Source organism: Canis aureus, chromosome 13, assembly GCF_053574225.1.
Source record: "Canis aureus isolate CA01 chromosome 13, VMU_Caureus_v.1.0, whole genome shotgun sequence".
In the NCBI taxonomy this organism is placed as follows: Eukaryota; Metazoa; Chordata; class Mammalia; order Carnivora; family Canidae; genus Canis; species Canis aureus.
In genome coordinates this window covers 46,022,080-46,039,869 of record NC_135623.1, presented here as the reverse complement: position 1 = coordinate 46,039,869, position 17,790 = coordinate 46,022,080, and the positions used below count along the sequence as shown (strand labels likewise).

Sequence of the window (17,790 nt, the reverse complement as noted above, 5' to 3'; positions counted from 1 at the left end):
CCAGGATCGTGCCCTGGGCCAAAGGCAGGCGCTAAACCGCTGCACCACCCAGGAATCCCGACAGCCACTATTCTTAAGAAATCGATTTACTCATCTATTTGGTATACCTGTATTGTATCCATCGTGAATTCTTAAATTTCTGAAATGAATGAAACGTTAAGTTAGCTAGAAATAACATCATCGCTCACTTGGGTGCTCCTTGCCTTTTCATCCCACGGAGGGTTTTCAGTGGCCAGTGTTAATTCTACGTTTCCTGGTGATCAAAGTCACTTAGCTAGACTTTTCTTAATTTAAGCACTTTCATATAATATTAAAATTAAAAAACAAAACAACTCTGTTCCCCTATCCCCCTCCACACTGTATACAGCCTAATCTGGGAAAATGCGACCCGTAAAAGTAATCATTTGATAGCATCAAAAACAATTTTAAAAAGGTACCATGGGGACGCCTGGGTGGCTCAATGGTTGAGTGTCTGCCTTCAGCTCAGGGAGTGATCCCAAGGTCCTGGGATCGAATCCCACATCGGGCTCCCTGCATGGAGCCCGCTTCTCCCTCTGCCTGTGTCTCTGCCCCTCTCTCTGTGTCTCTCATGAATAAATAAATAATCTTTAAAAAAGAAAAAAAAGGCACCATGCATGGCTGACCTCATGTCTCATCTCTAAGAAAGCCTTCCCATCTCCTCCTCTAGGCTGGGCTCGTCGATGTAGATCTGTCACATTATTGTCAAGTAACTGCGTACTCAGCCGCCTTTATAACTACAGTGCAAATTCCTTGAGGGCAAGGTCTGTATCTCATTACTTTGTCCCCAGAATCTCACTTTGCCAAACCTGTCGCCTATTTTTTGGCTTATTTTTTGAAGAATGTATTCAAACCATGCTCGGTGAGGTATCTGTTCTCTACTCAAACAAATTTTAGAGGCCTACATGCATCATAAGGAAGATGAGTATAGCTACTGAGCACCTACCATGTCCTCAAGCCTTGGCCAGGTATTTCTCACACTTTTATTTCATTTAATCCTAATAACCCTATAAACCATGATATTCATTTATGGCAGGGAAAACACACTGGGATCAGCTAGTGAAAGAGATGAGATTTAAATTCATTCATTCCATGTATTTCTTTATACACGTATTCCAAAATGAGAATTTCTAAGGAAATGACACAAACTGTAAAGAAAAAAAAAAGGAAATCAGAACAAAGGAGAAATAAGAATTTTTTAAAATCATATAGAGCCAGCAGGGAAGCACTGAAGGGTGCATCCTATTAACAGCCTATACACCAGCTATATGTGGACAGCAAGTGTGGCTAAACTTCCCAGCTGTGAACAGGTGGTTTGTTCCATTATTCACAGAGAGTAGCTTTTAAAGATAAGGGCAAACCTATTGCTTAGAAGCACATTTACTCCTGAACTGAAACGTGAAATTTCTCCTGCAGGTTCTCAAAGAAGCCCTTGCATGTAGGAGTGAGGCTGCGTCATCCCCGGCATGAATGTGTCACAATACCGTCCAGGTAAAGGGACTGGACATGTGGCCAAAGGTGCCTCAGACACATCTCCTTAATTTCTAGAGAAATGAACTGATTACTCCATGTTTGGCCTGTTCCATGCACATTTCTCAAAAATGAGATTTCGAACATTTGGGCAGTATAGTTAAGGGTCACTCTCTGGGGCACAGGGGTTGTTGCTGATTAAGGGCAGGTGCATATACATTCACGGGTGCTGGGCGAGAGACAACATCCCTTCTGGAAAGAGAGCAGGCTCATGAGGATGCCACTTCAGGGGGAGGCCTGTCCACCTCTTCATAAAAGTGATCTCAAGAGTCCCTACTGTTAGAGACAGGATTTTCTTACAAACAAGTTTGGGTCTGCTTCAACATATGGAATGTATAAATCACGCCACCTCCATAATCATGAGATGCTATCATTTTAGCTTGAACCTTTCGAAAACGCTTACCCCAAGCACCCCCAGCCATCCGTGGCTCCAAAGCCTGTGCGCCCGCTGCCCTCCGACGTTCAAACTGCAGACATTAACGCCTCCGTCTCGCTCACTCATTCGGTGGAGTCAAACGCCCACTCTCCCGGAGACCCCGCCGCCAACGGGGGAGCATACACCAGGAGAAGGGAAAAGGTAAGAGTGGAGCGGCCTCGCTGGGGTATGGGCCAAGCCATACCTACGGTGAGCTCACCTGAAAAGGCTTCGAGGGAGGAAGGTTCTTTTTTTTTTTTTTTTAATATATTTATTTATTTATTCATGATAGACACACAGAGAGAGAGAGAGAGAGAGAGCAGAGACACAGGCAGAGGGAGAAGCAGGCTCCATGCAGGGAGCCCGACGCGGGACTCGATTCCGGGACTCCAGGATCGCGCCCCGGGGCTTAAGGCGGCGCTAAACCGCTGAGCCACCCAGGGATCCCCCGGCAGGAAGGTTCTGATACAGGCGAGGGGGCTCTGATCAACGCCATCAATCGGCTCTGCCAGCAGCAGAATAGAGACCCTATGGCCCCATTTTTAAGTGGCTTAGTAACAACAGAGTCGTCAAATCATGAAGTCGTACACCTGCAACTAATGTGACATTGTGTCGACTTTAGAGTTCAATTAAAAAAAAAAAAGTTTAATAGTATTTTAAAATATTAAAATAAAATGGTGGAGACTCAGGAGTCTGTCCACTGAGGGTGATGTCTGGGGAGGACCCACACCGGGTATGTGATGAGAAATTTTACTAAAATCACTGTTACCTCGGAGAAGGTGGCTAATTCGGGGGATAACAGAGGACTCTAACCTTAAGAGTTCCGAGGTATCAGCTGCAGGGGGATAAAAGCAGCTACTACATTGAGGTTGAGAGAAAGTGTCAAGGATTAAGGGACTGAGGACTAAGAGAGGCTCCACCCAAGCGGAGGCGGCGGTTTCCACAGGAACTTCCTGGGGGGGGGGGGGGGTCCCGGGAGCGGGAGCAGCCCCCCGGAGGTGCAGCAAAGGGAGGAGGCTGGGATGGAGGTCGGGTGGGAGGCTGAGCGGGAGCCGGGACGGAGGTCGGGACGGAGGTCGGGACGGAGGCCGGGACGGAGGTCGGGACGGAGGTCGGGAGGGAGGCCGGGACGGAGGTCGGGAGGGAGGCCGGGATGGAGGTCGGGGGAGGGAGGCCGGGACGGAGGTCGGGACGGAGGTCGGGAGGGAGGCCGGGACGGAGGTCGGGAGGGAGGTCGGGACGGAGGTCGGGACGGAGGTCGGGAGGGAGGCCGGGACGGAGGTCGGGAGGGAGGCCGGGACGGAGGTCGGGAGGGAGGTCGGGACGGAGGTCGAGTGGGAGGCTGAGCGGGAGCCGGGACGGAGGTCGGGTGGGAAGCCAGGACAGAGGCCGGGTGGGAGGCCGGGATGGAGGTCGGGAGGGAGACCGGGAAGGAGGTCGGGAGGGAGGCCAGGACGGAGGCGGGGAGAGAGGCCGGGCCGGCAGGCAGGTGCAGAGGCGGCTCTCCCGCGGGCTGCTGAGCTCCCCAGGCCCAAGGCAGGCGGCGCACCTGCAGCCAGAACAGGCGTCCTCTCGCGGCTCCGGCCTCGCAGCGCCACTCAGGGCCCTGACGTCCCACCGCGCGGCCAGAGACGAGTTCAGAGGCCGGCGGCAGCCCCGAGGGCAGGGCAGAGCCCAAAGGGACGGATGTGGAGCTGGGCCACGTAGGTCACTGCCCCAGCTCGCCGTGCACGCCTGCCCCGGTGACCCTGCCGCTCCCGGCCACACGTGCCACTCAGTACCTGAGACGTGACGTGTGAAGTGTACACTGGAGCTCAAGGACTACGTGCAAACCGAAATGTTAAATATCTCATTAAATTTTATATATTTTATTTTAAATATTCTATTTATTTATTGACAGCTCACGCAAGCAGGGACGTGGCCGGGGGAGGGAGGGGGAAAGGCAGGCTCCCCGCCGAGCAGAGAGCCCTCGGTGGGCTCCATCCCGGGACCCCAGCACCATGACCTGAGCCCTCGGCGGGGCTCCATCCCGGACCCAGGATCATGACCTGAGCTGAAGGCAGACACTTACAGACTCAGCCCCCTGGGCACTCCCTGAATGTTGTGTCAGTTCTGGGTGACATACCTTGGCTCTATTCAGCTAAACAAAATGTCATCAAAATTAATTTCACCTATTTTTGCTTTTTAATGAGGCTACTAGAAAATTTTAAAATCACACACGTGGCTTGCACCCCAGATAAATCGTCTCTTGAGTGGCTAGAGAAACTTCACTGCTTTGGATAGAAAAGGTTTCTAATACCCAACAAGCTCCATTTCGGTGCAACAGTCTTTCCCACCGCACCCCTCCTCGGTAAGATGATGTACTTCAATTCTACTACATGCTTGGGCACTGCAAGCACCACTGAGCTGGCTCCCCCAGCCCTCCTCACCTACAATTCAGAGAAGCAGAGGCTGATTCTGACCATAAACATCTGCTTTGTCATTTCCCTATCCTTCTTCAATGCCAATTGTTTCCAACAGAAAGGTACTTGTGGTGTCAAGTGAGTACTGAACACATACTTGCTACATAAAATAGTCTCAACAGAAACAACTCCAGAAGAATTCCTACAGTGAAGGATATAAAGGATGCAAGGTGGTAGACAGTATCAGAATACAGATTAGAAAAAAACAAACAAAAAATATTACCTTCTATTCCTGGCTCTGACCTCCTTGGGTTAGGCTGTGTAAGTATCTGCTGTCCTTTATTTCTACATCTGCTTGGGAAAAGGGCTGAATCCTTCCAGTTTTATTTAAACTACATCATGAAATTCTTTTAGAGATTATAAAGGTTTTTTGGTTCTTTTAATGAGTGGGATACAATTTAAAAATCAGAATACATCACATGTATTAAAGACATTTTCTAAGACTTGTTTCAAGTATATATTTTATATACTGGTTTGCAGAGTAAGATATGTTTCTTACTAAGAGTGTCATGGTTACAGTTTGAAAGCCACCACAGATGATCTCTTAAAAACAATATAGCTCAATTTCTTAAAGATTCATTTTGCTCAAAAATTATTTCAAGACCAGTAAATCACAAAGCATAAAATCACAACTTAATATGGAGATTTTTATCAAAGCTAAAATTTATTTGGTGCATACTCTGTGCTTGCTAGCCGATATTTTCACATATACCTTTTCTTTGAATCTTGTAAAAGCAACCATGTGAGGTATTTTACACATTAAAAAAAAAAAAAAAACTACTTCCTCAACTTATTCAAGTGAAAAAGAATTATAAGCATTCCAAAACAAAAACAAAAACCAGCCAAGTACACAGTCTATTTCAATCTCCGTTTATACATCTTCTCCATATTCACACATTTTAGCATTAGGAGAATAAGGAACCAATTCAAATAAAGGAAATCTTTCTTGCAATTTTTGTCGACAGGTACTTTTTAACCCACCAACTTTCTACTCTAAGCACAAGGGATATGTATGTCATCAGTAGCTAAAATAATTTTAAAGTGATCTAGTATTTTGAAAATGCTGTTCACACAGAAATACAAGCCTAAAAATGGCACTATATTTCAGATGTAATTTCTCTCTTTCTTTGTTTTTTTAAAATAAGCTTTATGCCCAATGTGGGGCTCAAACTCACAACCCTGAGACCAAGAGTTGCATGCTCTACTGACTGAACCAGCCGGGTGCCTCTCAGATGGAATTTCTCAATAGGCAATGGTAACAGTTCAATTAATGGATAAAATGATTTAGATAAAACACCTTCAAGAAAACAGAAAAAGTGAAGGAAAAAATTTCTAAAAATGTAGCACCATTACCTCATGAATGAGCAAATTTCAAGGTGTAAAAATTACCTAAGACTTCTATATTTTTCCAAATAATCTATCTTTATATTTAGGAGTTCAAATCATATGTTGGTATATTCAGTTGTCCTTCTAATTAGGAGTTCAACACTGACATCAAGTTATTTTAACAAAAAAAGCAATTTCCTAATAAACAGTTACTAAATTGTTACTAAGAAATTCTTCAACTTACATTAAGCATTTATTCCATATGCAAACTTTCCCTAAGAGAAATATTGGTATCGTGTTACGAACAAGACAGGTAATCTGGTCAGGGTGTGGAACATATTTGACAAAAACATTTGATCTTCCTCGCTTGGATATACTTCTTCAACATTCCTATGAATCTTTTTCTCTAAAACCATATAACAACAAAGTACAGCTGATACAGAAACCAGATGTAAAGCTGACCTTTTATTCTTTAAAGTACCCCTTTACTGAATATTGCCAGCAATGCTATCATCAAATTACATTTTATAACCAAGTAATATATTTTCAATGTCTATATTTAGTGTGTGTGTACATATATATTCCAATGACACACTAAACTTCAATATGATTTATTTTAAATGATTGCTGGTTTCAGAGAATTAAAAACCACAAACTACGGTAGCAACTATAACGCATTATATAGTTCTCTGAAAGATCATTTTTAAGTTATCACATAAATGGTGGAATATAATTTAAACAAAATACAAATGACATTTACAGCATAAGGCTCTGTGGTTGAACAATCAGCACATCAAAGAAAAGTATCAGAGAAAGGCTTGAAAAAATAAAGCATGTTTCCTGTTGGAAGAATTTTGTCTTTTGTTCCTAAAAATGGCTACTTGTGGACATAAAAATGTTCAAACAAAAGGTTCCTAAAATTTCTAGAAAACAATTCAACTTTAGTTACAGTAATTGATGAGGTCAGACCTTATCACAGTAAGCTGAAAATTAATCTGTTGGTAGCGAGAAGATACAACTGCTCATTTTTAGAGAAGTAAAGTTTATTACATTTGAAACAATACAGCAGAAATCTCAAAAGTTTACTCATTAAATATAGTTTCTTACAAATATCCTTTTGAAAATGCAATTCATATATGCTGCAACCTCAGAAGTTTGAATTCAAAATGAAATATGAAGGCAAGAGTCCGGGAAATCACGTCAGAGGGCTTTGTCAAATGTCTGTACAAATCAGTACATACTCTTTCTGTGATACAGTAGGAAAGAAAGTGATTCTAAATATATCCAAGTAAATGCAGAAAAATACATTACTATTTGAGGCAGACCATGCTAAAATATAATTTACAATGATTAGTTTGCATTTAAGATGGCTAATAATGCCTTTAGTTTGAACCAATGAAATCAACATTAAGTAAAATTTTGTAATATTTGCTCAGTCTTTTGCACTGAACATTAGTTCATCAGAGAAGTAAATAAGATTGGAAAAAAGCAAGTGACCTGATATTTTTTATTAAGTTAATCATTATCTCACTGTCATACTAAATGCAAACAAATCAAGAGAGCATCAAGATTTTTCACACATTAAAATGAAGACAAATGACGTGTGAAGGCAGACTGCGTACCATGTAGTATTTAACATATGAAACTTACATTAACCATCAACTCAATTTTTTAAATAAACCAAAATGTACAAGCTAAAATAAACATTTGATTAAAAAATTCTGCTATTCAGGATACTCGGGTATCTTTTTCTCTTTGAGACTGGTAAGGGTTGGGTCTTTTAAAAACTTGAAGAAGAGGTGGTAAGAGGAAAAAAATCCTCAATGCTTTTAAAAACTCAACTGTTAGGAGTCCATACAACTACTATGCTGGCGTGGAAACAAGGTGTTCTCTGTCACAGAACCATTCGCTTCCCAATTGAAGTACTTCCTCCAAGCCAACTATATAAAGATGTAAATCAGTTCACTCATGATTAAAATTGAAGCAATTCTTCAAAAATAGAGCAAGACATCTCACCCAAAGAGATCTTTTAAATCATTGCTAGCTGAACTGCTGTTGGTCATAGTGGTTGGTGGCTGTGCAAAGTTCTGTGGGTTAAAGAAAGGATTAGCCTGTACACCAAAGGCAGACTGTCCTATCACATTCATCTGTGTTCCCATAACTGAACTGCCCATACCCGGAGACCCTTGTGGAGGTACAAACTGATTGAGCCACTGATTTGGTTTCTGTTGTGACAACTGGTTCATGCTAACTTTGGGTTTCTGAGGGCCAAAGAGATTATTAAGAGCAGACATATCTGTGGGTCTTTGTTGAGTCGGCTTTGCACCAGCAGGAGGAACACTCACAGCACTGAAGTTTGGCAAAGTGGAAGGTGCTCCCAGTGTCATCTTGGTCACCCCAGGTGTGCTTGGACTACTGAATAAGTTCTGGTTCGTATTAACTGGCATGTTGAATCCTGAGGTCTGAAAGCCCATGTTAGCATTTAGGCCGTTGGTCAAATTTCTCTTGGTATTATCAATTGGTGTAGAAAACATCATGCCAAGGCCCATGGAAGGAACGGAAGTGAACGTACTTGAAGCAGAAATTTTAGGGGTACTAACAGAAAGGCTGGTCAAAGATGACATGTTATCCATCAATGTGTCTGTCAAGTCCTTAGTCTGAAAAATATGAGGGAATTACTTTATCTCCAAGATCTCCAAATTAATTAAAATCAACAAATATTTCATAGATTGTATCATAAATGACAAGTTAAAATTAAACTCAACCGTCTATACCAAGTTAGCAAACTACAGCCTACAGGCCAAATCCAGCTGACCACATATTTTTATATGGTTTATTTACAGATGGACATTTAACTGAACATGTACATTGACCATGAAACCAAACTACAATCAATTTGATGACAGGGAACACCAAATTTGAATCCCAATTAAATAAATGCTAGCCTTCCCCACTGCTCTCCAAAATAGAACTGTGTTCTTCTCATTGGTAGATCTGTACTGCAAAAAGAATATTCTATTATTTTTGTATTCTGAATTGCATCACAATTTTGTGAAAATTTGTTTTCTCCACTCTTTTATAAGTACCTAAAAATATTTTTTTATTTTGCCTCTTGGCCCACAAAGACTTTTTTCAGAAGAATTTTAGTGATTAGGAGGTAACAAAAAATAATGTAAAGAAAGCTTTTAAGATAAAGTTATTTCTGTAGCCAGTAAGAGTGTAAACTCTCTACAAGCAGGAACCTTAAACACTGCCATAGCACCAGCACCTACAACAGTGTCTGGAACAAAATAGGAAGTAAGTACTGGTCAGGACATATAGGTAAGCATTCCTAAATTAAGTTATAGACCTGACTATAATTGAAAAGTCAAAAATTAAAAATTACTTTTTGCTCAAAAATATATAAATGTATAAACAAAATACTCCTGATCATTTCAAGGTGAACAGAGCTAATTAGTACTATGAAACCTAATATTTTTAAAGAAACCCTCCTATTCAAACAACTTTCTTTTTATTGGTAACAATCACTATCACAAAACATTCTACATTAGGCAGGCTACTGAGGAGTTGTTGGAAACTCTATTATGCCCATACTTCTTAGAAACTGCATTATCGAAATATTCTTTGAAATATACTTTTATAGAAACACTAGTAGGTAGAATACGTTAAATACTTACCTTCAGTATAGTATGCCTGAAATTATACAAAAGAAATGAATTCTGACCTGTCTGACTGGAGCAACAGGTGCGTGTACTTGGGGTTTCAGAGGCTGCTGGCTTTTCAACTTCTGTGCCTGCTCCTGTTCTTTTGCTAATTTTTGTTTTTCTTCAAGTGTAAGTGATGCCTCAAAACAAAATAAAACAAAATATCAACTGGCATCTTCATAATTCCATTTGTAAAATAAAAGATGTCTTTTTTTTGTAAAGTATGTCTTGGTATGTTTGGCAATACCAAGTAGCTTTAAACTACTCCTGTATTGGTGATTGTCACGGGTAAATTATATTTTGAATTATTATGAGATTTAACTTTAGGTAGAAAATCTCTGCTAAAATACTTCCAGGATAAAAACAGTTATTGTTTTAAAAACATTAATCAGATTGACCTTTTTCCAGACAAGGGGAATATGATTTGGTGATTTCATTTTATAGAATAGGGAAACTCTTATTCAACTCTAATCATCTACCTCATTCCAAAAATGTTTTAGGAATTCACCAAAAAACTAAGGAAAAGGTAAACAGCTTTTTTCACTGCTAATGTCTGCATCAAATTTGACATTTATCTTTTTGTTTTATCAACTGCTAAACTATAAGCTCACAGTATGTTCTCTTAAAATTCTGTAAACCCAACACCCAGTAGCTCCTTGCTTTGCACATACAGGTACTAGTATTTGTCAAATGAACAGAAGAAAAACTGCCCTGCCCTTGGCAGAAATTCAAACTGACATATTTATTTTACTGAATACTAACCAATATTTCAACTGGAAAGTATCATTTCATAATTTATCACTCAAAATCAAAAGCAGAGAAGAGAGACAGTGGAATTTATCAAGAGGTATGACTGGCAAAATGCAGAAGAAAGGACAAAGGAGGTAGGCAATCCAGAAATGCTACCATGTGGGAGACAGAGTAACAAAGGAAGTTAAAATTCCCAAGCCTGTTTATTCTCAATGTGAATCAGGTCATGTTCCCATGACAATTTTTAGACTTCATAAAGATTATTAAAGCATGTTTCTTGTTTAGATGCTAAACAGTATTTCTAAACAAAAATCTATAGTTTACAGGAAGCCCTATAATATAAATAAGTGCATTATAAGAACAAGTAAACAAACTTACTCTTTTATGCTTATTCTGTAACCCATCTTCCTTATTTTCTGATTCACCACCAGTCAGAAAGTCTGCTCCAATGTTGTTAAAGACTTTGTCGATATGCTGAAAAAGATAAATGTCAGCCACCTGAATGCCATCAAAAAATTGTGATTTTACTGCTTAAAGAGCAAAAGCCCCTCAAATGAAGCACACTGTCAAACTCCTTTTACAAAAATTAAAATGATCTAAATAAACTTCCCTTGTAGCAACTGCACTACGAGGTATTTATCCGAAGGATATAGAAATACTGATTTGGAGGGGCACATGCACCCCAATGTTTATAGCAGCACTATCAACAACAGCCAAGGTATGGAAAGAGCCCAAATGTCCATCAACTGATGAATGGATAAAGAAGAGGTGGCATATTTGTACAATGGGACATTGCTCAGCCATCATAAAAAAATGAAACCTTTCCATTTGGGATGATGTGGATGGAACTAGAGTGTTTTATGCTAAGTGAAATAAGTCAGAGAAAGACAAATATCATATGATTTCACACATATGTGGAATTTAAGAAACAAATGAACATGGGGGAAGGGAATAAAGATAAAAACAGAGAGGGAGACAAAGTACAAGAGATTCAAATATACAAAACAAACAGGGTTGCTGGAGGGGAGGGATGAGGGTTAAATGGGTGATGGGTTCTTGATGTAATGAGTGAGCACTGAGTGCTATACACAACTGATAAATCACTAAATTTTACTCCTGAAACCAATACTATGCTATATGTTAGTTAACTAACTTGAATTTAAATAAAATCTTGGAAGAAAATAAACAAACAAATGAATAAACTAAATATCTTACCTGAGACCCAACATTTGTAACCTTTGTCTCCTCAGAAGCATTCATTTGATTTCCTATATCCAAAGATCTGCAGGAGAGTTGAATTGCGACAATGCAATAAAAAGGAATGCTTATTTTTAAATATTCATATTAAAAATAGTTCATCTATATGGAGTTTATTAGAACCTAAACAAATTGGAATTTTAGTCTTTAAGGCCAGTCATAATCTTTTTTATTATTTACTACAATTAATGTCTGCTTGCCCAAAAGTAACACTGCATATACAAGCCTTTTTTTTTAATTCAGTATTTGAGATTTACCAGAGAATTTACTCAGTGTGTCATAAAACCAGACAAGCATGATTCTTATTGTCAGAGAGCTTAAAGGTCACTGAGAAAGAAGGTATGAGGAACTTGATGTGATTAAATTCAGAATCTGATTCACAATAAATGCTATAATCACTATGATGAGCCAGACCTATACCTTGAAAAATAGGTAAGATTTAGATAGGAAAAAGGGAAAAAAAGTTAATTTACACCTCTAGTATAAATAGTTGATATTAAAATTCTCTTGTATAAATTTTTAAAAATTATTTTTCAGGGTTAATAGCCAATCCATCAAATAACATAAATATATACATCACAGAATATGTAGAGCATACAAAGGGCTATTTCATGTCATTCTACACCTGGTATATTTACTTCCATAAACTTTCATCTTACACTTGGGGCAGAAGCTAAACAATTTCTATCTGGGAACCTTGCTCATAACTGATACCAATTTTACTGATTTTCTGAAGTCTTTTTCTTTCTTTTTTTAGAGAAGGGGAGAGATAGAGAGAGGAGGGGCAGAGGGAGAGGAAGAATCTTAAGCAGGCTCCACATCCAGCACAGCGCCCGATGGAAGGCTTGACCTCATGACCTTGAGATCATGGCCAGAGCCAAAATCAAGAGCAGAACACTTAACCGACTGAGCCACACAGGCGCCTCTGATGTTTCTTTTTACTGAGGTCTTTTGGCTCAGGATTTAACAGGCATCCTAAAATCATGTGTTTTTCTCTGGGAAACAAATATAGTGGATATTTTATCTTAATAAACTGGAGTTGAATAAAAACTCCAGTCATTTTCACCTTTCCCTTCCTCCTTTGAATACTAGTATTTTGCAAATAATTTAGAAAATCCTCCCTAAGGGCACTTGATGGGATGAGCACTGGGTGTTATACTATATGTTGGCAAATTGAATTTAAATTAAAAAAATAAATAAATGGGATGCCTGGGTGGCTCAGTGGTTGAGTGACTGCCTTTGGCTCAGGGTGTGGTCCCTGGGTCCCAGGATTGAGTCCCGCATCGGGCTCCCTGCATGGAGCCTGCTTCTCCCCCTACCTGTGTCTCTGCCTCTCTTTCTGTGTGTGTCTCACAAATAAATAAATAAAATATTTTTAAAAATTTTTAATAAATAAATAAATGAATGAATAAATGAAAAAGAAAATCCTCCCTAAAAAAAAAAGAAGTGGATGCTGTGGTATTAAATATGAAATGAACGCTCTATAAATGTTTCTGGAATCAGGGAGAAGAAAAAAGGAGAAATCAAAACACCAGGGTTTCACAGATTTGAAAAACGTGTAAGTGGTACTCTCAGTGATCACCCTGAGAAATGACATTAGATTGTCTACAACATTGTATTTTCACTCAGTTCAAGTTAACGTGCTGGAAATTTTTTAAATGTTTTACATGTGGTCAAATTGAAATCCATCCATTTTTTACTGTGCAGAACAAACTGATGGTTACGGGAGGGGCAGGTGAAAACAGGTCAAGGGGATTAATGATAAGCACTGAGTAATGATGTACAAAATTGTTGAATCACTGCACCTGAAACTAATATAACACTGTATGTTAACTATACTGAAATTAAAATAATAAACTTGGGGTGCCAGAGTGCCTCAGTCGGTTAAGCATCTGCCTTTGACTCAGGTCACCAGTCCATGGTCCTGGGATCAAGCTCTGCATCAGGCTCCTTGCTTAGCAGGGAGCCTGTTTCTCCCTTTTCCTCTACATGCTGCTCTCCCTGCTTATGCTCTCTCCCTGTCAAATAAATAAATAAAATCTTTAATAATAATAAACTTAATTTAAAAATAAACAGAAATCTATCAATTTTTCTAGTCCTTATTCCAGAAAATCAATCATGAGGTAACTTTAATCTCACTCCTGGGCCATGTACAATTCATATGCAACCTACTTACTTCTGCTGTTCTTGCATTATATGTAGTTGCTCCAGTTTAGTCTTATGTTCAGATTCCAATCTGTTAAGCATCTCTTTTATGACGGAAATGAAAGAATTGAACTATGCAATAAGAAATTGACATAGTTATAATATTTCAAATTAGCAGCAAATGCAATCTAATAAAATAATTCAATGAGTTAGTCATAATATTCTCTATTTTTACCAGAATAAGACCCACTCATAGAACTGATGTCACAAGAATAGTATATTTAAACTCAGCATATCATAGCAAGCTTTTATAGTATGTCTGTATGATGTTGATAAAGTTGGTGAGGATTTTCAGTTCCAGAAAATGTATCTCAATTAGTTTTATAGCCTGAATTATCTAACTATTATTCAGGGATCTTATAAATTTACCCCCAGTAATTACATATTGATTTTCCTCGAATAGTCCCAAACTGACCATCTGAAGTTCTGCATATCTGGAAACAACCGATTTAATAATGCTTTAAAAAATCAGTTTATTCAGATTATTATAAAAAATGTTTGGCTAAAATAAATCTGTTTTCTAAAAAGTTAATAGAAATATTAAATGTATGTAGTTTAACTTTCAAATAATTAAAGTTCTTAAAGTATATTTAACACTATGTCATAATGTAGTTTAAGCTCTGGTTAAATGATGTTTCTTAGAGTACCTGAGATCATCATGAACAATTTATTTGAACAACACCATATGTTGCAGGAAGAATCTAGAAACTGCTTTCTTTCCCTCCCAAATCTTTTTGTGCTTATACCACTCTTCAAAGTAGATTTATTAATATTTCTATTCCATAAATGAGGCAACTGGCTCAGGGAGAGAAAACAACTGAGTAAGAGATACTAAATAACATTTGGCAGGCTCAGAATTCATGTAAGCCTGTCTCTAGAGCTCGTTTCTATGGGACACTGCTCCTCACCGGGCTGAGTCATCTGTTCATCCTCTGTCTTACCATGAGAGTAACAAAAGGCATTATTTCCTGAGCAGTTTGTTGGACTCTATGATTAATCTTTTTAACTTTGTAATGAAGTATACTAACAGAAAAGTATACGCCTAAGCACACATATCAAAACATTCAAATGAATTTAACCAGTAGTCGGATGTAGAACAAAACACTGGCAGTACCCGATAAGTTTCCTTGTGCCCCTTTCTAGCTGCCTCCCATCCCTCTTATCCTGAGTAAACACTAGTCTGACTTCTGGTATGTAGCTTGGACTGTTTTTGTACTTAATATAAATGGAATCATCCGGTAGATCTTCTGTGTTTGGCTTCACTTACTCAACATTATGTCTGTGAGATTCATCTGTATCACTGCACACTGAACAGAAGAATTAGCATAGGAGGTCTGGACTGCTGTCTTTGAAAAGGCCGTCTCTTGCAAGGCTGGCCCTTGGCCAGTGTCCAGAAAGTCAGATTTTAGGAGGGTTCCCGCCATTAACTGATAATAGTGGCTCACTAAACTGTACAAAGACTTTTATGCAAAAAAAAAAGACTTTTATGCTAAACATGTGCTTTCCTTCTGGAAGTCTGGAATTTGAGTACATGACGGGCAGATGGAGCTACAACACTTCATATATACAGTCACTCATTACCAGGGAAGGTACATATACGGAGATGACTCCGGACACTGAATCTGGTTTCCTCCAGACTTTGCCCTATAAGCCTTCTCTTCTTGCTGATTTTGCTTTATATCCTTTTACTTTAAAAAATCATAGCCATGAATACAACTATATGCTGAGCCCATGACTACTTCTAATGAATCACTGCATCTGGAAGTGGTCTTTGGAACCCTCACCCAACACAAGATGTGGTATGATGTTTTGATTGCTACTAAGTATTCCCTGTTTTATAATCAAATACCAAAAAAAAATGTACTTTCTTAAATCAAGTTATCTTTTTTCACATAATAATATATTTAGATTATTTTAAATCAGAATTGACAGAAGAGGGCAGTCTTAAATTAGGAACTCTTTCCATCAACTGACTAAGAAAAGAGACCACATCCATGTTAACTATTATTAAATACCAGAAAATATGAATTAAAGTATTGCTGTTGATGAAAATAGGCCTCTAAAGAAAAAAATCAACCATACAGCTGAAGAAAACTAACACCACATTTCAAATGAAATTATATATCCTGAAATAAGCATTTGGGAATATTTTAAAACATCTTAAATCAGAAATATGAAAACTAAGAACAGAAATGACCAAAATTGGACTTAGACATATCATCATCCTATTTTCCCCCAATATTCACTGTTTCCTTTTTGGCCAATTATAACCTCGACCCTGCCACCCAAGGTATGAAGAAACTATCAAACCAAAAATTGACATTTAGGGACACAAAATTTCAGAGGCTTACCATACCACTTCAAATGAAATTTTGGATCTGATTAATTTTACAAATTTCTCTAACTCCAAAACTCCATTCACTCAGCACTCTCCACAAAAGCTTTCCTGCTTAACTCCCAGTGTTCTGCTTCCTTAATTGCTCTAACTCACTTTCAGTACTTAGTACCCAATCTTGCCTGCCTATCCATTCCTGACACTCCTTATTAAATTGTAACCAACCAATCCCAGTCTTTTTCCATTTTACTCCATTAAACAGCAGTTCTGCAGTGAACAAAATGACTTATCATTACTCTAACTCAAATTTTCTCTCAATTCAATAAATATTTTTGGTTTTAGCACTGCGCTAAGTGCTGGGGATATAATAAAGAATAAGATATAATAACCAGCCTTCTGGGAAAGGCAGACACATAAGTACATAGCTGTGATAACTATGCTGATAGAGGTACGCAAAGAGATAATCTTTGAACACATTACCTCTTTTTAAGACTTTATTTTATTTATTTATTTGAAAGAAAGATCGAAAGAGAGTGAAAGAGAGAGAGAGAGAGCACAAGTGGGGTGAGGGGCAGAGAGAAAAGCAGGCTCCCTGCTCAATGCAAGGCTCAATCCTGGGGACACCACAATCATGACCCGAGCTGAAGGGAAATGCTCAATGAACTGAGTCACCCAGGTGCCCCTACATTACCTTTTTGATCAAATGTTTACCACATCTAGAAATTTCAAATACCTAAACCAGTACACATGAAACCAGTAACATATAACACTGTATGTTAACTATACTAGAATACAAAAAAAAAAAAAAACACAAAAAGCAAATACCTAAATCAGACAGCAATTTAAAAGTCTACCTATTCTAGTCTTGATTTATCTCTCTCCCATTGCTCCCCTACTATATTACAGGTACCTCTCAGTTGAACTGGATTATTCATTTCCTGTGGCAGACAGACTCTACAATGGTTCTAAATTATCTCCTCATTCTGCTGCTAAGGCCTCTGTGTAATTCCCTAATCTTTGATTGGGCAAGACCTGTGACATGCTGGCAAGCAACAGAATCCAACAAAGGTAATGGGTGTCATTTCCTTGATTATCCTACAGGATGCTATATCCTCCATCTTTCTAGTCAACTCTCTCTCCCACTTTGATGAAACAAGGTGTCATGATGGAATGCCATGAAGCACAGAACTGACAGGGCATCCAGCTAACAGAGAGCTAGGAAATGAAGCCCTCATTTCAACAACCTAAAAGGAACTGAATCCTGCCAACAACCACGCAAGCAGCCTAGAAGGAAAGCCTTCTTTCCCCAGTTGAGCCTTCACATGAGACCCCAGCCTTTGACTGTAGCTTTGTGAAAAACCCTGAATAGAGAATCCATGCCCTGGCGTGGCTGATCCAGCCAATGAAACACAATGAAATAATAAAATTGTTTTAAACCATCTAGTTTATAGTGATTTGTTATGTAACAATAAATAACAGATACACATCCCAGCCACATTACATTAATTTTTTCCTTGTTCATGTTAACTTTCCAGCCCCAATTTGAAGTAGCCCAAAACCCTACGTATCTTTCAATGTTCTAGTCGTTTACTATCTCCCAATGAAGGCTTCATTAATCTATCCTTCCAATTCACATACTGCTTACTTTGAATCCACAAACTTTCTTTATTGAACTCTGTGGCATATTTTTCCTTGTTTTAGCAACATTTAAACATATTATATTTATATATTTAATGCCAAGAAAACAGTAAGCTGGATAAACTGAATAAAGCACAAAACTATTCCTAC

General features: G+C 38.8%; 2 protein-coding genes and 1 long non-coding RNA gene across 5 annotated transcripts in view; 1 reads left to right on the top strand and 2 right to left on the bottom strand.

Annotated features, from left to right (window-relative positions):
• The window catches only part of SLC17A8 (solute carrier family 17 member 8), a 56,945-nt gene extending 54,835 nt beyond the window's left edge, over positions 1–2,110 (bottom strand). Inside the window, exon 1 of the mRNA XM_077846017.1 lies at positions 1,952–2,110. The gene's annotated coding sequence lies outside the window, so the exon portion shown is untranslated. The remainder of the gene's footprint in view (positions 1–1,951) is intronic.
• Positions 1,727–17,441, top strand: LOC144282409 (uncharacterized). Its single transcript, XR_013350852.1, has 3 exons — positions 1,727–2,125; positions 16,909–17,070; positions 17,160–17,441. It is a non-coding gene; the product is annotated as an uncharacterized LOC144282409 (long non-coding RNA).
• Positions 5,063–17,790, bottom strand: part of SCYL2 (SCY1 like pseudokinase 2) — a 63,420-nt gene continuing 50,692 nt past the window's right edge. For all 3 annotated transcript variants that reach the window (XM_077846012.1, XM_077846014.1, XM_077846013.1), the window contains 5 exons: positions 13,639–13,739; positions 11,421–11,487; positions 10,584–10,679; positions 9,476–9,595; positions 5,063–8,408 (listed from right to left, as the gene is read on the bottom strand). In XM_077846012.1, the coding sequence (XP_077702138.1) occupies positions 7,764–8,408; positions 9,476–9,595; positions 10,584–10,679; positions 11,421–11,487; positions 13,639–13,739 (1,029 nt within the window). In that variant the 3' untranslated portion in view covers positions 5,063–7,763. The remainder of the gene's footprint in view (positions 8,409–9,475; positions 9,596–10,583; positions 10,680–11,420; positions 11,488–13,638; positions 13,740–17,790) is intronic.